Raw genomic sequence first — 25,349 nt, 5'->3', positions numbered from 1 at the left:
GAGATTGCATGGAAGTAGGGAGAACTTGGGCTTCCCCCATGGCTCAGCAGTAAAGAATCTGCCTGCAATGCAGAAGATGCAAGAGACAAGGGTTCCATTATTGGGTCAGGAAGATTCCCCTGGAGAAGGGCATGGCAACCCACTTCAACATTTTTGCCTGGAGAATCCCATGGACAGCAGAGCCTGGAGGGCTACAGTCCATAGACTCGCAAAGAGTCAAATATGACTGAGGCAACTTAGCACACATGCACGAGTGAACTTAATTCCACAGCTGTGGGAGAGGCCTGGAGTGGACACAGATGGGTCCCAGGATCTCAGTTCTGTCTGAAAAACAGGCATGATAACCCTGCCCCAGTCACAGGGCCACCTGGGAGCTTGTCACTTGGTGAGTGACTTGAGGCTGGATAATCATCAGACCCACCAAGTTCAGGGCACGGGGCAGGGGCACGGGGGCAGGGGCACGGCACCGAGATCCCCTCCCCTCCACTGAGCGGGCCATTCACCCTCCCTGAACACCTCCTCCCCTCCCATCCTGTTCATTTCCCTCCTAGGAATTCATGCTCTGCGTTTGTGATTGATTGGCCTGTTGACCTGTTTATTAACTGTCTTCTAGCTTTTGATTCCTAGAGTAAGACCTGGGAGAAGGCACAGGGCGTACAAGGCTTGAACGTGGAGCCAGGATGGGGTTTGAATCCAGGCTCTGTCACCCATGGAGCACTTGGGCAAGTTACTCTTCATCGGTCAAATGCAAGGACGAGAAGAGTAACCCTGACTTCACTAGGTTGGCACAGGATTAAAACAGACCACGGATCCTCAAGCTTCAGTGTGTTCCAGAAACACCGGGGAGCTTGTTAAAACACAGACTGCTGGACTGACTCCCAGTCTTTCGAACATGGGAGATCTGGGGTGGGGCCCGAGAACCTGCATTTCTTTTTTTTTTTTTTTTGAGAGCCTGCATTTCTAACAGGCTCTCAGGAGATGCTGATGGTGCCGGTCCAAGGAACCCACTTTGAGAACCTCTAGAATAGAGATCGCCTGAGGAGTCCTCGGTGCATAGGAAAGTCTTGAACGATGTTAACTGTGACTATCTTGTTGTTCTCCGCTGTTCCAACCACCACACTCACTTGTCTGACACTTGGCAAGTTCTCAAGTATCTTAGTGAACAAGTTTTTTAAAAAAAATATTTATTTGCTGTGCTGGATCTTAGTTGCAGCACACAAGATCTTTGATCTTTAGTTGTAGCATGTGGGTTCCAGTTTCCTGACCAGGGATTAAACCCGGGTCCCCTGCATTGGGAGCATAGAGTCTTAGCCACTGGACCACCAGGGAAGTCCTTTTAGTGAACAATCTTTGGAAATTTTCCCCTTGGGCTCCCTTGCGTGCATGCGACCTCAGTCGCTCAGTCATGTTTGACTCTTTGCAACACCAGGGACTGTAGCCTGCCAGGCTCCTCTGTCTATGCGATTTCCCAGACAAGAATAGTGGAGTGGGTTGCTGTTTCCTTCTCCAGGGGATCTTTCCCACCCAGGGATTGAACCCGTGTCTCCTGTGTCTCCTGCATTGGCAGGCAGACTCTTTACCACTAAGCCACCAGGAAAGCTGGGCTCCCTTAGGAGGGCAGAAAAGCCCCTCGTGGCCTTGCTCAGCTGGAGAAGCAGCAGAGAATTGGGGCTGAGATGGGGCCTGACAGCTTGGGTTCAGACTTGGGTTCTGCCAGCAGTGACTTGGGACCTGCAAACCCATCTCCAGGAGGCTTAGCTTCCCCTTCAATAAGATGGGGACACAAAGAGGCCCCCAGTTATGGGGCCGTGGTGAGAATGCAAGGAGACAGAGACCAGCAATCACGGGACACGGCAGGGACACATGCCAGACTAGAGCAGGCCCCAGGAGCGGCTGGGGCGGGAGAGGAACCACGGGAGCCCGCGCCCCCCTCCCCCAGGACAGGAGGGTGCCTGCCCAGACCTTCCCCCAAAGCAGCCAGAGACTCCTGGGTCAGCTGGGCAGGCACAGCTGGTTTAAGGTATTTTAGAGGCAAATCAAATCAAATGAGAATTTATAATCCTTCCTGAGGTCTGGGTTCCATCAACCTAAACTCATTAGGCCTGAGCAGTGCAGGTGCAGCTAAGGAAGAGATTGTTCTGCGTTTCCTTCATGCTGGGCTCCCATCTCCCTTTCAAAATAAGAGTATTCTCTAAAACCCCACATACTTGGAGCAAAACTCTCATTATCGAGGCATCGGCTTCCATTTCTGCAAATAGCACAATCAAGAGACGTGCAGAAGCCAGTCCAGGGGACCAGCAGGCGGAGTCTGGCAGGAACCAGCAAACCAAAACCCTCATTCAGAGGACTTCCCTGGGGGTCCAGTGGTTAAGACTTCACCTTCCCGTGTAGGGGTTATGGGTTCGATCCCTGGCCAGGGAGCTAAGTTCCCACATGCCTTATGGCCAGAAAACCAAAACATAAAAAACAGAAACAATATTGTAACAAATTCAATAACGACTTTAAAAATGGTTCACATTTTTTAAAATCTTAAAAAAAAAAAAAAAAGACCATTCATTTCATGCTCACATTTTAACAAACTAAACTTGCCTTCCCAAGCTGAACTATCAAAACATCCTAAAAACTGCATTGCTGTCCCTTGAAACTATTTCTGGTAAGTGAGGGAGAATCAGAGATCAAACCAAACAATGGTTCTGAAATTACAGTGTGAGTCCTCTGTTGAATGTAACTGCAAACAGATTTCCAATGTGAGTGTCCAGTTTACAGGAATCAGGTCTGAATAGGGGTTATCTTTCCAACTCATTGGGAATGATTAATAGGATTTAAGAAGTATGACAGGGCTTCCCTGGTGGCTCAGAGGGTAAAGAATCTGCCTGCAATGCAGGAGATCTGGGTTTGATCCCTGGGTCAGGAAGATCCCCTGGAGAAGGGAATGGCAACCCACTCCAGTCCCACGGACACAGGAGCCTGACGGGTTACAGTCTATGGGATCACAAAAAGTCAGACAAGACTGACTACTGTGCAATCAAATGGATAAAGATTTAAAACAGGCAAAACTAGTCTATGGCACTAGAGCATAGGACAGCAGCTGCCCATGAGTGAGGGTGCCACAGGGCTTCTGGCAGCTAGTCACGTTCTGTTTCTTGCATCTGGGCGTTGGTACTCAGAAACCGGAGTGTCTGAAAGTGTCTCACTTTGTGAAAATTCCTAACTCTTCTAGATTTGTGCACTTCTGTACACATGTTTGGAGAAGGCAATGGCACCCCACTCCACTACTTTGAAAATCCCATGGACGGAGGAGCCTGGTAGGCTGCAGTCCATGGGGTCGCAAAGAGTCAGACATGACTGAGCGACTTCCCTTTCACTTTTCACTTTCATGCACTGGAGAAGGCAATGGCGACCCACTCCAGTACTCTTGCCTGGAGAATCCCAGGGACCGCGGAGCCTGGTGGGCTGCCGTCTATGGGGTCGCACAGGGTCGGACACGACTGAAGCGACTTAGCAGCAGCAGCAGCAGTACACATGTTACACTTCAATAAAATTTTGTTAATAATATGTATCAGCTGGCTATATCCATCTCCAGTTCTACTCAAGAAATATTTGTCACCATAGTTCCCCTAATTTAAGATGTGTGATTAATTTCATACCAACTCTTTGGGGAAAAGATACTAACATGTTTATCAATTTTTTTTTATTTGGCTGTGCCAAGTCTTAGTTGCAGCTCAGGATCTTTAGTTGTGGCATTTGAACTCTTAGTTGCAGCATGTGGAATCTAGTTTCCTGACCAGGGATTGAATCTAGGCTCCCTGCATTGGAAACATGGAGTCTCAGCCACTGGACCACCAGGGAAGCCCCCACCTTCATCAATTTTAAGACTTCTTGGTTTCAGAAGCATCAATAGTCAAAGAAATGGAAGATTTTACCAAAGCAAATAATTGGGAAATGCTTGTGTGGCATCCTACTGCCCTAATCTGTGACCCTACGACAGCAAAGCTGTTTATTCACTTGTTCTAAACCCATCCTCGAAGCCTGAGGTGCAGCTCAGGATCAAGATTAAGTAACTGGACTCCTAAATTCAAATACACTTTCTGGGCCAGCTGATGCTTCTCTGTGCTCAGTTTTCTAGTCTCCAAAATAGGGGGGATAGTCATAGCCCCCACCTGAAATGGCTCTTATGGGAATTAAATAAGCAATATAGGCCAAGAGGATAAAGGGTGCTTAGCACCATTGACAAATGTTAGCTACTAAGATTATTATTAATTTTATGACTAAGCAATAATTGGATAGTATACACGCCTCCAACTCCCCAATCCGGCCACAAAGGGCCAAAGGCTAATTCTCAGAAACTTTATTTATCTAGCATGGTCTACCTTCTAGACCCGACTGATTCATGAGTGAACATGTAATTCAAGCTGTCTAAGAGTCCCTAACCAGGAATTTTAGTTGGGTGCAGTAGCTCAATTGAGTCCTCAGGAACTCAAGTTTCTTCTATCTTTTTGCCCTGCCATTGTCTGCATGTTGATGTCCTTAGGCTTGTTGCCTAAGGGCCACAAGATGGCTGCCATGGCTCCAAACATCCCATCTTTACAGGACCACATTCAAGGTAAGAAAAGGAAAATAAGGATAGAGTGCTCTCTTTGTTTATCTGTCACTCACCAGGAAGCAACATATTTTTTAAAACCACCTCCCACCCTTTTCTACTCCCAGAAGATTTCCTCTTGTATCTCATTGGTTAGACCAGCATCTCATGGCCATTCCAACCCACTAGGGAAGCTGGTAAGGCAAATATGTGGCTAGCCAGAGAGCCATAAATACAAGTTGGTGTGGGTGGCATCTTTCTCCCAGTAGACAGGGTACCAGAGGAATACAGTGAGGCAGAGAGGTCACAGGGAAGCTATTCAGTGCAGAGATGATGGACATAGAGTGAATAACCCCTGGACTCTCTAAGAACCTGTTGCTGTTACGTCCTTTCCAAAGTCTTATTGTTCAGTCACTAAGTCTGACTCTTTGGAACCCCATGGACTGCAGCACACCAGGCTTCCCTGTCCTTCACTGTCTCCCAGAGCTTGCTCAATCTCATGTTCATTGCCTCGGTGATGTTATCGAGCCATCTCATTCTCTGTCTCCCCCTTCTCCTCCTGCCCTCAATCTTTTCCAGCATCAAGGTCTTTTCTAGTGAGTCAGCTCTTTGCATCAGATGGTCAAAGTATTGGAGCTTCACCTTCAGCATCAGTCATCTCAAGTCTTAGGCACGCATCGATTTTCTTTTTACTCTCCTTAAACTAGTTTGAAGATATATTTTTTGTCTGCAACCAAAGAATTCTGTAACATATAATGTTATTCACAGCAAACACACACTGCCCAGAAACAATTTCTGAAAATATCTCTACATCCTTTCTCCCTGATCGTCTCTTCCAACCAGAGGTCTCTCATTTCCATCTCTCTTGGAAACAAGCAGAAGTAACCCATGTGCCCAGAACCCACTTACTGGAAATAGTTCTTACAGGCTTTCAGGATACAAACAGGGTTTCGACCAGGATGGGCAGGCCTTGGGTCCAAGCAGCTCTCCACCCTCGGCTCATAAACAATGACACAGACAGATTCTTAAAATGTCTTAAGTATCTTGATCTGCTCATCCTCTTCCCAGAGGGAGATAGAAGCCTCCTATCCCACAAGCAGAACTCAGCCCAAACCCTACCTGGCCTCTGCTTCCTTCCAGGGGACAATGATGCTGACCATCTCAGATCACTTTCAAGACCTTTGCTACTAGTCTAAGGAGATGGTGATAAAGTAGTTTTTATTTTTAGCAAACAATCGGCTGCTGGCCAGAATCCCACAGAGTCTTCAAAGTCAGGGAGAGAGGTGCACCTACTTACAGGTTTGAGTTTAAAGAGAAACTGGTCTCTCCAAAGGCTACAGAGGGTCTGGTTGAATTAATGCCAACATGCAACCCACTTTCTGTATATATTCACTGTGGCACACTATATGGAGACTTTGCAACCAGTTTGTTAAATATGGAAGCAATATATTGAGTGTGTGCTCAGTCGTGTCTGACTCTTTGTGACCCTATGGACTATAGCCTGCCAAGTTCCTCTGTCCGTGGAATTTTTGAGGCAAGAATACTGGAGTGGTTGCCATTTCTTTCTCCAGGGGATCTTCCTGACCCAGGGATTGAATCCCTATCTCTTGAGTCTCCTGCATTGGCAGGCAGATTTCTGACCGCTGTGCCACTTGGGAAGCAACCAGTTTAGGGTTCCAATTTTTCTGTGCCTAGGGCAGAGTTGAGTCAAATCATGTGCAAATAACCTGTGTAAATCCAACTATACACCACATAGAAAAAACAAAGAGGGAGAGATAAACAACTTAGATCATTAATGTTTGAATGTGGTTACTCAATGAACACTTCCAACACACTTTCCCTCTTACTGCGTGGGCCAGAAGCCAGTGTCATACCTTTCCATCCTTCCTTGCAGCAAGATCAGGCGTTGTGAACCAGTTTGTGCCAGGGGACTTACAGAGGCATCTTCTAGGGAAAGCCAGGAGACAGGCAAGCAAGGAGGGCTCTTTGGGCCCTCCCCCTTTCTCTTGCCTTGCATGTGGGAGTAGATGAAGATGTGATGTCTGGGGCTGCAGCAGCCATCTTGTAACTATGAGGTAATAGCCATAAGGTATCTGAGGATGGTGAAGGCAAGGAGGAAAGTTCACGGATTCCTGGATGATATCACTGAGCTGCTACCCCAAACTTGGAATCATGTCACTGAAGACTTGTTGTTAGGGGAGATATTGATATGCTTTTAAAGTGGAAGCCACTGTTAGGCAGGTGTATGGTGACTTAGAACAAGTCCTAAAGGAGACATCATTCCTGTCCACAGAAGCAAGGAGTAGCCTTTGGGAGGCATATATCTTGCAGTACTTCCTATTCATGAAAGCGGGGCTAGTGGTGCTAGTGTTTACCACACTAAAGCTACTTATGTCATCTCATGTGCCATGGAAGAAGCACAATCTATCCCAATGCACAATCTATCCCAATGCTGGAAGAAAACCCAGCAGTAGGGACTTAACATACAGACTGTGTCCATCTCCAAAGTGGCATCTTCCTAAGGAATTCCAAGGGTAATTTTCATTCTGCCCATTTTCTATCTGACCCACTACCTTCAGCCTAGCCCCTACAAAAGGGCAAATGCAGCATCACACTTTCAAAATGTCTAGGCCTTGACAAAATCTATAATGGGAGATGAATAAATAATATAAATATAGTTTTTCAAATGTGAAACTACTTAGGTGAATGTACTCAGTTGCTCAGTCCTGTCCAACTCTTTGGGATCCCATGGATTGTAGCCCACCAGGCTCTTAAGTCCATGGGATTTTTCAAGTAAGAATACTGGAATGGGTTGCCATTTCCTCCTCTAGGGGATCTTCCCGACCTAGGGATTGAACCCACATCTCTTGCACTGGCAGGCGGATTCTTTATTACAGAGCAACCAGGGAAGCCCACTTAGGAAAATGCAGAGTCTTCAATGTAAGGACTAAGTTGGACCTGGAGAGGAACTGACAGGCATCCACAATGAGGACCAATCAGGACATCAGGCCATCACAGAAAGACCATGAAGACACTCTGCAGCCAGTCTGGGCTCCAAAGGCAGTCCCAGGACCAGCCCCCATTTACTGAGAGATCATTGCCTTCATCCCATTTAATCCCTGCTGCCCTGGGCCCTAAGCCACCCACGTAAGAGAGAAACTACTATGAACTAAATTGGCGTGCATGTATGCATGTTCAGTTGTGTCTGACTCTTTTCGATCCCATGGACTATAGCCTGCCAGGGCTCCTCTGTCCATGGAATCTTCCAGGCAAGAATCCTGGAGTGGGTTGCTGTTTCCTCCTCCAGGGGATCTTCCCAACCCAGGGATTGAACCCGGGTCTCCTGCGTCTCCTGCATTGGCAGCAAGATTCTTTACCACTAGCACCATATGGGAAGCCCTAGGCCCCCCCTAAATTCATATGTGGAACCCCAACCTTCAACAGAAGAGTATTAGGAGGTGGGGTCTTTGGGCCATGATGAGGTTTAGCTGAGGTCATGAAGGGCTGGGAAGAAAGGCCAGTGACAGCATCGCTACCAGCCGCTAATGTTACATGTGGGGCCCCTGCTGCCCTGTGGGCACCATGCTCAGCTCTCTCCCCAGATCCTCACAACAGCCCGTATAGAAAAAGGAAGAGGCCTGAGCTCTCTCTCCATCTTGGGAGGACACAGCCAGAGGGCAGCCGTCTACAAGCCAGAGACAGAACAGAACCCAGCCAAGCAGGCACCCTGATCTTGGACCTCCAAACCTGTGAGAAACAAGTATGTGATGCTTCGGCTCCCCAGGCAGTGCTGTTCTGTTCTGGGAGCCCAAGGCAACTAAGACAGAAGCTGGGGCCCGGAGCACCTGAGTGCTTCAGTCACTCGCATGAGGTCACACACCTTTACCTGGGACTCCAAGCCAGGCAGGCCTGCTGTCCCCAAAGCTGGGCAAGTAACTTGTCACCCCCAAGCCTCAATTTCCTCACACATAAGAATAAATGTGGAAATCGTGCTATTTGATGAGTGACCGGTATATGGGTAGGTCCTCACTTCAGGTGGAGAAATGTCAATCACCTCAAAAAATGAGGTGAGACAAGGAAATGCTGGGCTTCCCAGGTGGAGCTAGTGGGAAGAACTCACCTGCCAATGTAGGAGGCATAAGAGATGCGGGTTTGATCACTGGGTCAGGAAGATCCCCTGGAGGAGAGCATGGCAACCCACTCCAGTATTCCTGCCTGGAGAATTCCATGGACAAAGGAGCCTGGCGGGCTACAGTCCATGGGGTCGCAGAGAGTCAAACACAACTAAAGCAACTTAGCACACACACAGGAAATGCCACTAAGTCTGACATAAAGTTCAGAAAAAAAGGTATAATTTTACCATAAAAGCCTTATTATTCATTTTTTAAAATAGGCCTGTCCATAGTCGTGTTTGTGTCCTAAGCCGGAGGGCTTACCAAAAGCTAATCCTGACCATCGGGTGTTTCCTTCAAACTCCGCATCGATAAACACAGATTACCATCAGCAAGAGGCAACTTTCTAGTATAACAGGATCCGTAATAAGAAGGCCAGATTCCTGGTTTGCCTCATGCTTAGTCAACAGAGACCAGCTTTGCACTTCACAGGGCATCCAGGCAAGGGAGGACCACCTGACCCCGGATCCCACAGCGCTCAGCAGGTGGGATACGTGTCTATGCAGCTCCCACCCCCAGAAGAAGGCGGCAGTGCATCCCACCGCCCCACATGCCAGGCAGGGGAGCAGGAGGACCTGCACAGGCCGGCCAGCTCCAGAGCAGTCCAAGTTTTGGCCGGGCAAGTAACAGCATCGCTACCAGCCGCTAATGTTACATATGGGGCACCTGCTGCCCTGTGGGCACTGTGCTCAGCTCTCCACCGCCCCCACCCCTGCACCTTGGAGGGGACAGATCCTCCGAGCAGCCCGGGAGGCAGGTGCCAACATGAAACCAGAGGAGGAAATGGGGACCTAGAGTCTAATAACCTGCCCAAGGTCACAGAGCTAACAAGTAGCAGAGGTGGGATTTAACTTGTGTCCGACCCCAGAGCTAGTCTTAGCTACCACCTGAGATGTTTTAGGAGATTAAAAAAAAAAAAAAGAGGACAGGGAGGGGGCTGCTGGAATGAAGCAAATTTAGGAAAAGCTGTGCAGTCTACTTGATCTCCTTGATGGGAATTCATGATGCCCGCCCCACACGAGGGGCTTCCCAGGTGGCACCATTAGTAAAGAACCTGCCTGCCAACACAGGAGATGTAAGAGACAAGGGTTCAATTCCTTGGTCAGGAAGATCCCCCTGGAGGAGGGCATGGCAGCCCACTCCAGTATTCTTGCCTGGAGAATTCCATGGACAGCGGAGCCTGGCGGGCTACAGTTCATAGGGTTGCAAAGAGCTGGACACAACTGAAGAGACTTAGCATGTATGCATGCACGCCCCACATGAGAGATGCCAGAAAGTGTTCAAAGGAGCAATCTGTTTAACTAAGAGTTTGTTCAAACTCGGAGGAGCCCCTCCAACATCCTGGAAGAGAAAGGGTATCTGTGCGTCACTGGATGTCACAGAAAACGAAGGAGGCAGATAAAACTCAGGGTTTTTCCTTTTTCACTAGTTACCTTTCCCCAGGAAGAGGGTTATTGATGTTCTAAAGCAGGAGTCAGTAAACTTCTATAACGGGCCAGGTAAAAAATATTCTAAGCTTTGGAGACTGTGCCGTCTCTGTAGCAACCACTCAACTCGGTGGATGGAGTATGAAAACAGCCACAGACAAGATGCAAACAAAACGAGTCCCAATTAAGCTTTATAGATACTGGAGCCTGAATTTCATCTCATTTCCACATCATGGAATATTCTTCTTTTACCACTCTTTTTTAAAAAAATGAGCAAGTCATTTTTGCTCACAGGCTGCACAAAAATTAGCGGGTCTCCCCACTTTATTTACTGCAGCTCTGCGCTGCCTTGAGAAATAGAAACTGCAGCTTCTGTGCTCCCGGCACCCCCTTGCCCCTGGCAAGTTACCTACTGGAGGGAAACAGGGTAAGGGAGAGAGTAATGAATAGTGAAAGTCACTCAGTCATGTCTGACTCTTTGCGACCCCATGGACTGTAGTCTGCCATGCTCCTCTGTCCATGGGATTATCCAGGCAAGAATACTGGTGTGGGTTGCCATGCCCTCCTGCAAGGGATCTTCCCAACCCAGGGATCGAACCCAGGTCTCCGGTACTGGTAAGCCAGATGGTAAGGCAGATTCCTTACCCATCTGAGCCACCAGGGAAGCCGCAAGAGACAGAGTTTTGCCCTATTTCCTCCGGAGCAAAGTTGGGGAAAGGAAACAAAGAGAGACCAGTTTTAAGTGTGTGTTCAATCATTTTTTAGTATCACTGGGCAGAAGGTGCTGTAAAAATATTTTGGCTCCCGGGAGACTTTAAAGATCTGACCTCTTTTCGTCTCCAGGGTGTTTCAAATCCAGGCAGAGCTGGGATCCCAGAACAGGGCTCACATTTTGATTGCAATCTGTCTTCCTTTCAACTGGAAAATGATCCATCAGTCCTGCCCTAACTCATCGCCACGGGCAGATAGGTTTGAAGCAAAAGTTCCCAAGCCAATTTCCAAGTTTGAGGAAAGGTACCCTAAACCAGGGCTTCCCTGGTTGCTTCAGTGGTAAATAATACGTCTGCCAATGCAGGAGACACAGGTTTGATCCCTGGGTCAGGAAGATCTCCTGGAGGAGGAAATGGCAACCCACTCCAGTATTCTTGCTTGGGAAATCCCAAGGACAGAGGATCCTGGTGGGCTACAGTCCAGAGGGTCGCAAAAGAGTCGGACACGACTTAGCGACTAAACCAACGACATCAAGCCTAAACCAGTGGTTCTCAATCGGGGGCCATTCCCCGCAGGGCGCCTCTGCAAGATGTTTGGAAACGTGCTGGTTGTCACAACTTCTGGCAGCTTGCGTGTAGGGCTCAGCGATGCTTCTCAATATTCTACTACAGCACACAGGACGCCCTCCCCCCAACAAAGAAGAGTGAGCTGAAAACGCCAGCAGTGCCGAGGCTGGAAACTCGGCTCTAAAGCTACCTGAAAAGGCCGCTTTCAAGTTCCTAGGGTGTTTGAGGCACATGAGACCCAGAGATTTCTGGATCCCCTTTCCCCATCCCCCCACCAGTATATTAAGACAATTAAGAGCTCTGGGGTAAGTAGGTATAAGGCAAGTAGCTTCATTTATTGTTTCCTCCTAAAGGAAATGACCAACCAGTGCCTCCACCCTATAAACATTTACTAGCCCTGGAAGGTTCTGAGGCCCCTACTGCCATTTTTAAGGGCTTCTCCCTCGTCAAATGTTAGGTCAAGTCAGTGAGAAAAAGGAACCTGAGAAGGGGAAGATGTGGGGGGAGGGCAGGGGGTTGCGGGGGGTGCATTTCACAAAGTTCAGGACCAAGAAGAGCATTGAAAGACCTGATATGACCCACCCTCCCACCCCCTTTCTTGCTTATAAACAGAGGACTGCTTTACACAAGGCATCTCTCGAAGGGAGGCAGAGAGAGTTTTAGAGGTCTCAGGACACTGCCACGTGAGGCTTTCATTTGCTGGCTGAGGCCCCGTGGGGTTAATGGTTCTGTGGATTGATGAGTTGTTGGTCTTCGGGGCGTGATATCCTGAGCACACTCTAAGACAGCTCCCTGGGTCCACACCACCAAGAGCCACCTCAGGGCTGAGCTTCCAGCGAGGACTCTTCTGTATCCAGTGGGAGAGGTTTCTGGTTCACTGGGGCTTGGAGAAATGTAATCACAGAGAAGAATGCAGAGGGTGGTGGTGGTTTAGTCACTAAGTTGTGTCTGACTCTTTGCGAAACCATGGGTTGTAGCCCGCCAAGTTCCTCTGTCCATGGAATTCTCCAGGTGAGAATACTGGAGTGGGTTGCTGGTATCCCCTTCTCCAGGGGATTTTCCTGATCCATGGATCAAACCCATGTCTCCTGTATTGCAGGCAGATTCTTTACCGTCTGAACCACCAAGGAAGCCCTGAATACAGAGGAAAACATAACTAATATCTAGGTACCCACAACTAAAACTTGCTGTTCAGTCACTAAGCTGTCTCCAACTCTTTGCAACCCCATGGACTGCAGCACACCAGGCTTCCCTGTCCTTTCCCGAAATTCCACTTTCTCCCAGAGTTTCCTCAAACTCATGTCCACTGAGTCTGTGATGCCATCCAACCATCTCATCCTCTGTTGCCCCCTTCTTCTCCTGCCTTCAAACAACCAAGAATTAGCAGGAGTCAATATCATGGTTGCTTCCTTTTCTCCCCTGTAAACTTCTTGTTTTAGAAAAACTTTAGACTTATAGAAAAGTTGCAAAGACAGTATAAAGTTCTCGTGCATACTCAATCAGCTTCCCTCAAGATTCACATCTTCCATAACTGTGGGACACTTGTCAAACCCAAGAATTTAACATGGATGGATTACTATTAACTAGACTCCCAATTTTTTTCAGATTGCATCAGTTTTTCCCTTATTGTCCTTGTTCTGTTCCAAGATCCAATCCAGAATACCACACTGCACTTCCTGATGGTTTCTTATTATTAAAACACTTTTTTAAAAAAAGTTGCTTCTAAAAATTATTTATTTACTTATTTCTGGCCACATTGGGTCTTTGTGGCTGGGCACAGTCTTTCTCTAGTTGTGGAGAGCAGGGGCTACTCTCTAGCTGAGGTGTATGGACTTCTCATAGTGTCAGCTTCTCCTGTTGCAGAGCACAGGCGCTACAGTGTGAAGGCAGAGTTGTGGCTTGTGGGCCCAATAGTTGTGGCACGCGGGCCCTAGAGTACTGGCTCAGTAGTTGTGGGGCACAGGCTTAATTGCCCCGCAGCATGTAGAATCTTCCCAGACCAGGGATTGAACCTGTGTCCCCTGTCCCCTGCATTGGCTACCACTGGACACCAGGGAAATCCAATATTACTTTTCTTTTTTTGGTAGGGGGAGTCCAGTCTTATTACTAACATAAAGGAAACAACCAAAACAGTTGAAGTTTATTTAAAATTTCTCCCCAATCCCATCCCTTTCCTGTCTCCCTAAAGGCGGCTGGTGTGAGTTCTGTGGCTGTGTTTCCATGTTACCATATATGCATTTGCCCAACAACTATAGACAGTATTATCCAGTGATCTTGTGTGTGTCCATTGTGACACCATGAGGAATGCTTACACCCTAAACATCCTCCTATACAACTGGCCTTCTCTCTCTTGACACTCTGTTTTGAGTCTAAGTTGATACATAAAAAAAGGAGTTCTTGCATTTCCCTTCTGTTTCATTACACATGTATAAATAAATTTATCACAAATTTATTTCTCCAATCTGCCGCTCATGGACATTTAGACTGATGGTGATTTGATGCTATTACAATCAGTATGCAATATTTATTTCCATACATGTGGTAAAAACTACCTCCTCCTTTCCATACAGTGTCTTGAGGTATTGCTATTAAAATATCGGTCCCTAGCTGCCTCTGGAATTTTCTCATCAATGGGGGGTGGGGTACACATAGGAACCCTGGTACATAGGCACTCAGGGCCCTTGACCCTGTCAATAATTCTTAATGCACAGAGATGGAACAGAGGGGAGTTTCCACAGCAGGGTGGAGAATGAAGGGGAAGGTGTGAGTTGCTTATCTTTATCTTCCTCTTCAGAGCACAGAACCACAAAGTCAAGGTCAAGGGCTGGGAGGCTGTTCTGGTGGTCTCATCACCACTGCCTTTGTGCTCCATCTCCGCCCTTCACACACCTCCACTGGGCCCCCAGAGGAAAGCGTGAATGGGTTTACATTCAGCAAGAGCTGGATTCAAAGGCCAACCTCACCACTTATGAGCTCTGTAAATTCGGGGCCCTTTAGCCTCTTCCTCCTTAAAATGGGATTGATACGACTTGCTATGCAGAACCAGAGAGAGTGGAACCTGATAAGGGAGGCTGTTATAAATCCATTAGCGCTACAGAAAGATCTCAACCCTCCCATGTTATCACTATGATTTATTTCAGCGATGCATTTAGATAATGAAGGAGTCTCTGAAATTTAGTTTCTAGATTCAGCTTTGCAAGACCCTGTCTGGAGACCCTGCCTGGACAAGGAGGTGCCTCTGAAGGAAAAGCCGGACTTCATGACAAGGCAGTCACCTGCACAGCCCGGACAAATACCAGCCAGGAGGGCAAGAACCTCTTGAGCCAAGACGAGAGTCAGGCTCCTTGATTCTCTGGCTAGTGAACCCAAGGGCAGCTGAAGCGTGCTTTTGCTGAAAGACAGGTCCTAAAGAGGCGAGTCATTTTACAAGAGAAGGGAGAGAAGTGGTTATTCTTGTCCAACCACGTGAATACTTCAGTGATCAGGACGCTTCCAGAAACACTGTTCTCCAAAACGGGGTGCAAGGATTTAGGGTAGGTAAGAGGGATCCAGTGGGACACGGGGCGGGAAATAGCATAATCTCAACTAAGTTTCAAGAACTGAGAGATGTCAGGGAAGATGTGGATTCAAAAAATCTCTGCATAACTGGTGGATGAGATTGAAAAATACAGACCTTGTTTCAGTAAGGCAGCCAACATTTTACCTGCTCCGGTCCCATAATTTCATCTGGTGAGAGCACCTTCGCTTACAACAGTGTGCTCACCATGAGTGCCATTTCCCAGTTCTCTCTTTCCAAGCTTGGGGTGGGACTGTCATCTCCTGCCACTTTGGGTCAGGTCTGGCCATGTGACAGGCTCTGACCAATGAAATGTAGGCAGAAGCATCCATGTTGCTTCCATCTGGAATGATGAAAAGCCCATGGACAAGCCATGCTGTCTTTCCCTTTGGTACTGTAACTGGTGACATTCAAGAGGGTGGCATTCAAGAGGGTGGCAGCTCTATCAGCCTGGAGTCCTGAGAATCCTCCCTCCCAGCTGATGTGCAGAGCACCCTGCCAACCCACAACACACCCATAACAAGAGAACCAACAAGGCTCTGTGGTTTCAAGCTACCAAGATTCGTGGGGTTCTTTGTGAACTCTTGATGCCGACTAGACAAAGGATCAAAATAATCAAAATTTAGGACCAGACCTTTAGCTCGCTGCCTCCAAACTGCTGAACTGCGAGTTTTGAAAGACCAAACTCCATCACGTTGAAAATTTTAGTTGGTAGCAAAAATTACATTTGTCTTGCTAATGAATTAAACTTGCAATCTTTGCACTAATTACTAATGATGCATTAGTTAAAATGTGTATTAGTGAACATCAGAATTTTGTATTTCTTTATCTTTAGTGCCTCCTACTTAGATTTCTCTTTTAGTCTTTGTTTTATAAAGTACAAACCACCCTAAAACAGGAGTAATTATATGATCTATTTCTACTTTGGGTGTGTACTCAAAGATCTGTTAGTAGGGATTCAGTATTAAAAAACACTCAGGGGTCTTTCCTGGTGGTCCAGTGACTAAGACTCTGTACTTGCATTGCAGGGGGCCTGGGTTTGATCCCTAGTCAGGGAATTAGATCCCACATGCTGCACTAAGACCCAGCGCAGCCAAATAAATAAATATTAAAACACACACACACACTCAGAAGACACTGCCTTAGAACAGCTCTACATCTTTCATGCACACAAACTGCCGATGTCTGAACACTTTCTGCGCCATGAGAATTCTGCAGGGCAAGGCAAGAGCAGGCTAGGAAGAATGCCTGAGAAAACAGTCAAGAGGAGAGTCCTTTATCGAAGGCCAGAACACAAGTCATCGAAACCACAGATAACCTGCCTGCCTTTGAGTGTGTGGTTAAACTACTGGGCAGACAAGCACAGGAACCATTCTAGGTGGACGGCCATGCCAAGTGCTTGGGTTCTTTTTTTTCCCAAACTACGTGAAAGCAGGAGAGAGGCTGGCATTACAAGATGGTACAGGCCTAACTTCAATGTTTAAAAACATGCAAGTCCGCAATTTTGGAAACACTGCAAGTTTTTATTCACAGCGAAATTTAATTAAGCCAGACAACAGAAGATTGAAACTTGAAAGCTACTCTGGGGAGATAAAGAAGTGAAAGAATAACACGTGACCTCAAAGATGTGGGAAACCTTAATACTCGCTAAGTCAAGAGTTTTCAAATGGTGTGGAAAGAGCTGAAGAGAATTTATGGGAAAACTTGGGTGAGGAAGCCCACCCTTCATCTCAGGCCCTGGAGACCTCTTCTGTCCACTGATCTCCAGAGGCTTCCAAACACACTGAATCCACTTGGGGATTTGTTATCCCAACCCTAGGTGGGGGAATGGGGTGGGGGCAGCTTTGCACCTGCTCCCATAAAAAGTAGGGAAGTTGCACCGGTCTGTTAATGAATGCTTTCGGGCTTGTCACTCCCTCGAAGGAAAAGACAATTTGTACTTTGACCGCTTTCCAGGAAGGGATGGGAAGAAATATGACAGTAATGTGAGTTTTTGAAATAAAAAAGTTTTTATTTTGGAATAATTTTCGATTTACAGCAATGTTGTGAGGACAGTACAGACAGTTCCTGTGCAGCCTTCAATCAAGTTTCAGGTGCCCTAGGAGGAAAATTTTTAAATAGCCATCAATGCTAAAATCTAGAGCAAGTCAGCATTAGGCTCTGTGTGTGTGCTCAGTCAGTCGTGTCTGGCTCTTTGTGACCTCATAGACTGTAGCCCGCCAGGTTCCTCTGTCCATGGGATTTCATAGGCAAGAATACTGGAGTGAGTTGTCATTTCCTTCTCCAGGGGATCTTTCCAATCCAGGGATCAAACCAGGGTCTCTTGCACTGGCAGGAGCCATCTGGGAAGCCCCAGCATTAGACTCTACCTATCCTCAGATAAGTTTGGTGTGCTCCAATTTCACTGATCTCTAAAGAAGAAAATGAATGTGTGAGGGGTGTATAGGTACACAAAGATGTACATCTTTAGGGCCATTTTCCTCATATCTCTAAAACAACATGGGTGGCTTAATCTTGGTATTTTAAGATCAAGTACTTAAAAACTGAAATTTGGACTATTATACCAATGTGGATGTTGAGCTGGCCACCAAAACAGAAACAAGGTTCACCATTTGCTGTGCACCTACTGTGTACCAGACTCTACCCACACGAGATTTGATTTTGTCTTTATGAGGGTCTGTGGAGGAGATGCCTATCCAGCTTTCTAAAATGAAGAAACAAACTCAGAGACATTAAGTAACTCGCTCAAGGTCACACAGCTAAAATGCAACCATAGTGGAAACAGACACAGGGGTTTAAGCTGTGTCTAAAGAGAATCAGTGTGGATGTCGTGCTGTTCTCTCTCGCCAAGTCACACCCTCTGCTGTCACCGGGAACTTCCGCTACACGGCAGTGAAGCCCCCCAACCCCCCACTCCATATATCACCCAGAATTAGCTGCAAAGTGTCAGGAAACTTGGCCAGGCAGCCCCAAGCATCAGTGAGGGCTGGAAGCCTTCACCGTGAAGCCCTTTATAGAAAGCCGCAGTTGGCAGCCCCTGCTCCTGCATGGGAACAAATTAACATTGGCATTCCAAACACAGGAAAGGAAGGAAATTGGAAACACAGTTTATACTTGGCCAGCTCTTTGAAATACTGTACCATGCTACCGACATCAATTAATGAAAAGCAGGGTTGTGCTGAGAGGCTCTGGTTTGCAAATGCATTAACACACGTTAAACATGTTTGTACAGGAACCAGATTATAAGCACCCTGGCTCCAAAACAATAAAGCAATTACCCTAAAACTGGTGCTCTCAGAGTTGTCATTAATTCAATCCACTCCACTCGGATCAGCTAAGGCTTTTCTCGGCTCCCAGCAATGCCTCCCGACACAAATGTTGAAAGGACAGCATCGCACATGCTACTCTGAGTTCCACATAAGTAAGTGTCAAGCTTCATGCACTGCTAATATCCCCCCAAATCATAAACACTCCACTTTGGAGATGGGGGGGAACACACAGAGGCAGCCCTGGTATTCATCTACATTGCCATTTCACGTCGGGTTTGGGCAACTTTTCCCCACAGAAGGTTAACTGGGAAGTATCTGTTCCACATTAAGAAATATCGAGTCACATTTTTTGTCAAATAATATTTGTCAAATGCCATTTGCTGCAAAACCCAGAATTCAACTGCAGCTGAACACACAACTAATACCGAACGGTTCACATAATAGCTGTGGTTGTACATGGGATCATTTGCAGCGAAAGCACCCCCCTTCCTCTATAAACTGTTTCAGGAATTGGAAAGAAAAGCCTCTGAAGCTCTGGAATAAATAAAGTACTGTGCCTTGAGCTGCCCGGTACAAAGGACCCAGCAGGCTGGGAGAACAGATTCAAAACAACCAGGAAGGCAGTGGCCGCTCCGCTTCACAGTTCTGTAAGTATGTTTAAGAGAAAAGATTTTAGATGACGGGGGCAGGGGTGAATCGCGGCATGTATGGCTTGCGGAGTCAGCCTTGGCTAGTTTCTTGAAAGACTCGCACCTTCACACACTGCGCTTGCGGGTCCAGGCACCTGCGAGCACATCCTGGAGCCAGGCAGCAAACATCCCTGATGTGGCCGGTCCCACACCCAGGTGACATCGCCGCTCGCCTCCACGCTGATCTGGTATCCTTCACATCGTCGGAGCAATTTGGGTGTGCAAAGCTAAATGCATTCTCCTTTGCACCACAAATTAACAGTTTCTATGTAAATATTGGTATTTCCTCACCCCAGGAAGGCGAGAGGAGGCAAAATGACACCGGCGCATTTGATTGAAACTAATTAAAAGCAGAGGGTCAAGCAATTCAATATATTGATTTTACCAGTGGGACTTAAATCTTCTATAATAAGTGTACACAGCTGCAGTGTTCTCCCACCGCCATGTTTTAAAGGCTAATCCTCACATTCCTTCTGACAATAACATGACAGGTCCCACACATCCCTGCCTGTGCCCTAACCCCAGTGACACTGCCAGAGCAAATTAAAGCGAAGCACTCCAGCATCCCCCACCACAAACCAGCCATGCCGACAGCCCCCAGCAAGGTCTGAAGAGGTGGTCACCAAAAATGAACGGGGTCAGCCACCTGGTCCAAAGGGCTCTCCATTCAAAATCTCCAGCTGGTTAAAATGGACGGGCAGGCTGGGGAAGGGTGGAGACGGGGAGAGTGTTAGGACACTCTGATTCTCGCAATGGGCCAAATATGACCTTACCCAATGGAGGGGGGGATGATATTAAAGCGATAGGGGTGATCAATCAACTTAGAGGAGGCTCTCCCTGGAATGAAGTCATCACTCTCTCTGAGTTCAGCGGACATGTGATATTCGCTCACATCGCAGGCACGCCGGTGGTCAAGGGATCGCGGACCAGCTGTGTTTATCTCGGCAGAGGCTTGACAGGCAGCGACGCGATGGAAGGCCCCGACCCAGAGCTCACAGGAGCTGCATCTCAGAAGCTGTTTCCTCTCTCTGTGCACGCAGAGAACCCCCGTCTGCTTCTCCAGGTCTCCTCTCTCACCCCCTCCAAGGGCCACCCCGCAACCGAGTGACAACTCTGGAATCAACCACTCTGGAATCAAAACCACAAACAGCCACGCGAGCTGGCATCCAGGGCTTGGCCTTAACCTGCTCTGATTCCAGAAGGGAACTACAAAGACGATCTAAAAAGTTCAAATCTGGGTCACATATATCCTTGGGAGGAGGGTGGGGGAGAAGATCTTTGATTTATATAAGCAGGAAAATGAGGTTTAAAAGAAGTGATGTTGAAAGGGTTACTGAAAACACAGCTGTTGGTGCGCTCCTATAGCGAAGGCGCTATGCAGAAAAGAGAGAAAGAAAGAGAGAAGGAGGGAAGGCTGGGTGACATCTATATTAACCTCTGGCTGCTCACCAGTGAGGGCCGGCGCTTGAGCGCTGGAATGCGGGACAGCCCTTTCCAAATTTTAACACAAGCCAGGTTACAGCTGCGAGTGCCTGCAGCCCGTGCTCCCTCGGCAAGCACTCCCTGAAGGAAATTTTTAAACTGTAACTGAATCTTTTTCTAATACTCTACAGTGGTAGGGCCTGTTCTGAAGGGGCAAAAGGAGAGATCTTAATGCCAAACACTTGTCAACAAAAAAGATCGCCAGATGGTATAAAATAAAAGTAAAACGGAACGGCCTTCTCCCTGTGCCTCAGCTACATTAACAAAAGCCACTTCTAGACCCTGAGCCCAATAAGGACAGGTTTCCAACTTCCTTTTTTTTTTTTTCAACCTTAACTTCGAAGATGAAACAAATTTGTTTCCTTCATAACCTGGACCAGAGACAGACGTGTACCGCACACCCCCAGTGCCAGGGGTTTCTTTAGAAGATTCCAGAAAGAGCTGCTGAATTTCTCCAAAGAAAGAGGGTGGGGGGGCAGCTATAGCCGGATTCGGTTTGCAGAACTCACATTGCCTGGGGACAATTTAAGAGAGGGTAGCCTGTTTTGAATTCCAAAATTAAGTCTACACAGAGGAGTTGGGGGCTTGTTAATCCAAACCAGTTTACAAATCTCGCCATTGAACTTAAGAGGCCCAGGCTGGGAAGATGCGAGTCTCCGTCTGGCAGCTCAGCTAGCGTTACACGGGCTTTATTGTACAGGCTGGTCTTTGTCACAAGGTGCGGTCTGAGGTCCTCATTCTCAGCACCTGGTTTTGTCATAAATCCTCCTCTAGTTCCCCTCTAGTTTAGATCCCACTCCAGCCTGGCAAAAAGCTTGAATTCTGAGGAGAATGACTTGCAGGAACAAAAACCAGTCTGGCTGCAGACGGAGGGAAGAAGAAATGTACCAGGTCTGCAAAAGCCTTCAGAATTCAGGCTGAAGTCCCCCAAGCACTGCAGGACAGCAGGGGTATGCGGTAAGGGAGAAGAGGGTGGTGGAAGGAGGAGGGGGCTTTGGCGCAAGGATCAGGTGGTGGAGAAGGTCAGTCTGCCTTCAAGGTCTCTGTCGACAATCCCCAATGGACCCCTTGGATCCCCTGCATGATAACAAGAGGTAGCTGCATATGAACAAATGACATTTTCTCACTTTTAGGTAAAGTGTGAGATTAAACACACTCCTTTAGAAAACTTTGTATGTTACAGGTCAATATGAACTTCAATCCAAGGAAAAACCGTGTGTTTTCTCTCAGCTTCCAAGCAGGTCTCCTACATGCCTCCCGCCAACCCCACTGCTACCCCAGCCCCTCCTGAGCAAAATCTCAGAACCCCCACAGAACAGAAGGAATCGGAGGTTTGTTCCCATGCTGCTACGGAGCAGAAATTAAAGGGCAACCATAGAAACATCTACAGGAAGCGTCTTGCCCAACTGCGGTCCAGGTCTTCATCCAACTAATTACCTCGAGTTTTAGGGGCCGAGAAAGAAAGAAAACAAGGTCAGGGCACTCTGTTAAAAGCCACTCTGCCATCTAATTTGGAGTGATGTTCCAGAAAGCAAGACCTGAGAAAGTCAGGACTGTCCCACAAAGCCCAAAGCCAGCCCGACTGATTAAGAGGCTCAGACAAGCCAGTCTTTGTCCTTTCAAGATGAAAGAAATGTGGCTAACGGGTTGAAAGGTGTGTGTACAGCCAGAGAAGGAAAACCACCCAGCTGTGGCCTTCCCAAACAAGTTCCAGCTTGCTCCCCACCGCCATGGGGGAACAAACAGCCCTGCCCCAAGTTTCCCAGAGGTGCCCAGTTGGCAACCTGGTCCTTTTCTGGCATGGGGGGAGCCCGGGTCTGGCCAGGCTGCTGATCCGTAAGTAGTAGGGTCCTTTCTAAAGCACTGGGTTTGCAGAGCCCTCCACAGAAGCCCGGACTTACAAATACCTTTCGAATGACCTCAGCCAGGCTCTGAAGGCCACCATCGGGACCTGCTGCCTTCACCAAGAGTCGCCGGTACCCAACAGAACAGAAAAGATACCATAAATCCCCAGCCAGAGAAAGGACCCTGGTTAACCCCTGGCTTCAGGATGGCTACAGAGCTCTGCTTTAACTGATGTATTTATATGTACATATTTGGGATTTTTCTTTAGTTTCTGGTATAGGTCACAAATACACATTGAGGGGGGCAAAAAAATCACACAGACAGAAGTACAGACAATGAAAAAATCTGGCCTTAACTCCCAATCCCTAAGGCCCCAACCCAGTTCTGCCCTGCCGCAACCGCCCCCCCCCCCACGGCAGCCCCCCAGCCCGCCCCCCAGTGAAATCTATTTCCAGTTCAGGGTGTCTTTCCCAGTGGGAAAGGATGATATACCGCAGGTATGTAACCTCACTGATCTGCACCTTGCTTTTTTCCACCTCATACATCTTGGAGATTGTTCTAAATCAGGACATATGGGGTTGCCTCATTCTAACAAGCTGCCTAGTATAATTTAAACTTTCTTGAAGTCATTTTGGCATCTAAACCTCCCACCCCTTGCTCTCGTTGAAACTCGTTTCACTATTTGATTTGGGGCTATTATTAAGGACAGACAATGGCGTCCCGGGAACTCCAGGGACCTTATCTAGTGCGAGAAGCGCTAAGGTTGATCCGCGCTTCCCGCCGCCCTCCATCCATGCCCCGGGTGCCCCGCGAGGGGCTTTAGGACCATTATTTCCCTGTTGACACAGCGCCGGTGGGCGTGAGTTTGCTGTCTTGACTTCGTACGTATTTTCGCAGCAAGTTACACATGTAGAATGAAAGCGGCTCAGGAAACAGCGCTATCAGGGCGTGTTATCTCAGAAACCAAATATTTGATCATCAGCCCTACACCGCGCAGTCGGGGGTTAGTTTGAGCAAGCCTGGTGACTGTGCGTGCACAGATGGAAGGGGAGCACCGCGCCCCCCTCCCCACCCCCGCAGCGCCAGCCTCGGATCCCCGGGGCCGTCGGGGCTCTGGTCAGAAGCCGGGTCCCCTAGCCTATCCCGGCGGCGTCTGCTGGGAGATCCCTCGCCACCCATTAGCCGAAAGCCATGGTTTGCGCGCCACACGTGATAAACGCTGAAAATGGATTCTGCCGGTCCGGGACCTATCATTAAATATTTAAAATGGAAAGGTCGCAATGGCCATGTTTCTTCCCCCAGCTCCAGCTAGGAGAGCTGAGAGCGAGGGGGGAGCCCAGCGGTCAGGAAAGGGGCCCCCGAGGCGCCCGGGGCGCGCTGCACGCTATGGCGGGCGCACCGGGAGGAGACAGGTAGGGCTAGCCAGGGCCGGGATGGGAGGCAACGCCCGCGATGCCAGGGCCGGGCAGAGCAGAGAGGGGCTCAGAAAGGGCGGGAAGGCAGCTTCGCGGAGCAGGGCCCTTTAAATCCAGGTAGCGCGGGCCGAGCCGGCCGGGCACGGCTCACATGACCGAGCCCCGCGCTTTGAACTGAGCCGCGGCCCGCCCGGCGCCTCCTGCCCCAGAGGTGCGGCCACCGATTTAACCCAGAGAGGGCTTCAGACCGGTCCTTACTCCCCCCAAACTCCCACAGGCCAGATGAGCACGGCTCGCCCTACCTGCGGCGCGCGCGGCTAGGGGTGGGAGGCACTAAGGCAGGGGGGTGGGAGACCCTTGGCCAAGCGCTGCAGTTTCGCTAACGACCAAGAGTGGAGAGATGGGCGGGCTGGATTAAGAAGCGGCCCCCTCCCTGTCCCAAAGCGACTCCTGACCCAGACGCGCACCCCCTCCCTCCCGCCTCCACTCACCGAGGTTGACGAAGCTCATGACCATGTCGGCGTCGGTGAGGAAGTGGCTATCTTGCAGGCTGGCCAGAGGGGGGCCCTGGGTACTGAAGACGGCCTTGTAGGGGTAGGAGAAGCCCTGGCCGTCGGGCCCGCCGCCCTCCTCCACCGCCATGGCATTGTACAGGTCCAGCATGAACATGGGCGCCGAGTTGTGCTTGCCCTGGAGGTGGGGGCGCGGGCGATGGGGCAAGCCCAAGATGGAGAGGATCTCGCGCTGCATCTCTCGGCGCTCCTGACTGCGGAGGCGCCGGTGGATAAAGCTCGAGTGCACCTCGTTGTCCAGGCTGAAGTCGGCCAGGGCGGAGCGCAGAAGGAACAGCGGCGCCCAGAGCGCCACGAAGCTGTGCGGCGCCGCGGCGCGCAGCGAGCGCATGTGCATCGCGCCGGCTCTACGCGCGACCCGGGCTCCGGGCACCCGGCACCGGGGCCCCGCGCCGCCCCAGGTGGCAGACGGGGGCAGGCGGCCGTCCACGCCGCTCGGTCACTTGCTGCAGATGGGTCCCGCTGCGCCCGCGCCGGACATGGCCCCTCCCCGACCCGCTGCGCTCTGCCTGGACCCCCGCCCCCGGCTCGGCGCTGGCCCCGGGGCCCCTCGCCCCGCACTCGCCCGGGCGCACCGCGGGGCTGGAAAGCCGGCTCAAGCGAGCAAGAGAGCGAGCGAGGAGGCGGGCGCGCGTGGGAGGAGCAGCCAGCAAACCCAGGAGCCGGGAGAGCGAGTGCCGGGGAGGCGGCGAGGCGGCTGGCGAGCGGGCGCTCCTTCCTCTGCCTCCTCTCGCTCTTGAGCGGCAGGGACCCACCCTCTTCCGAACTCCGGCGCTCAGAGCGGGGGCCTCAGGTCGCTCGCCCAGCCCCGCGCGCCCTTGATCGCACGAGAGGCCGCCTCAGGAGCCTTAGAGTGGTACGCGCTGGGGCCTGGGAGGAGGAGGAGGAGGGGGAGGAGGACGGGCTTCCAAGGGCCCCTCCCGCGCCCGCGGCCTCCCACCTGCCCTCGGCCCCGCCCTCCCCCCAGCGGCGCCCAATGGGTTCATTCATTCCTTCTAGTGCGCTCTACAAATATTTACTGAGTGCGCGCTGGGTGCCCAGCGCCCGGCCGGACGCCGCGGGGATG

General features: G+C 49.5%; 1 protein-coding gene across 1 annotated transcript in view; it reads right to left on the bottom strand.

The window, feature by feature from the left end:
• BMP7 (bone morphogenetic protein 7) overlaps window positions 1–25,115 on the bottom strand; it is an 85,380-nt gene extending 60,265 nt beyond the window's left edge. The window contains exon 1 of the mRNA XM_043480157.1: window positions 24,203–25,115. Within this exon, the coding sequence (XP_043336092.1) occupies window positions 24,203–24,620 (418 nt within the window). The 5' untranslated portion in view covers window positions 24,621–25,115. The remainder of the gene's footprint in view (window positions 1–24,202) is intronic.
• Window positions 25,116–25,349: the final 234 nt, after the last annotated feature.

This window comes from Cervus canadensis, chromosome 10 (genome assembly GCF_019320065.1).
Source record: "Cervus canadensis isolate Bull #8, Minnesota chromosome 10, ASM1932006v1, whole genome shotgun sequence".
NCBI lineage: Eukaryota > Metazoa > Chordata > Mammalia > Artiodactyla > Cervidae > Cervus > Cervus canadensis.
The sequence above is the reverse complement of the archived record's forward strand: the minus strand, read 5'-3'. Positions and strand labels throughout refer to the sequence as shown.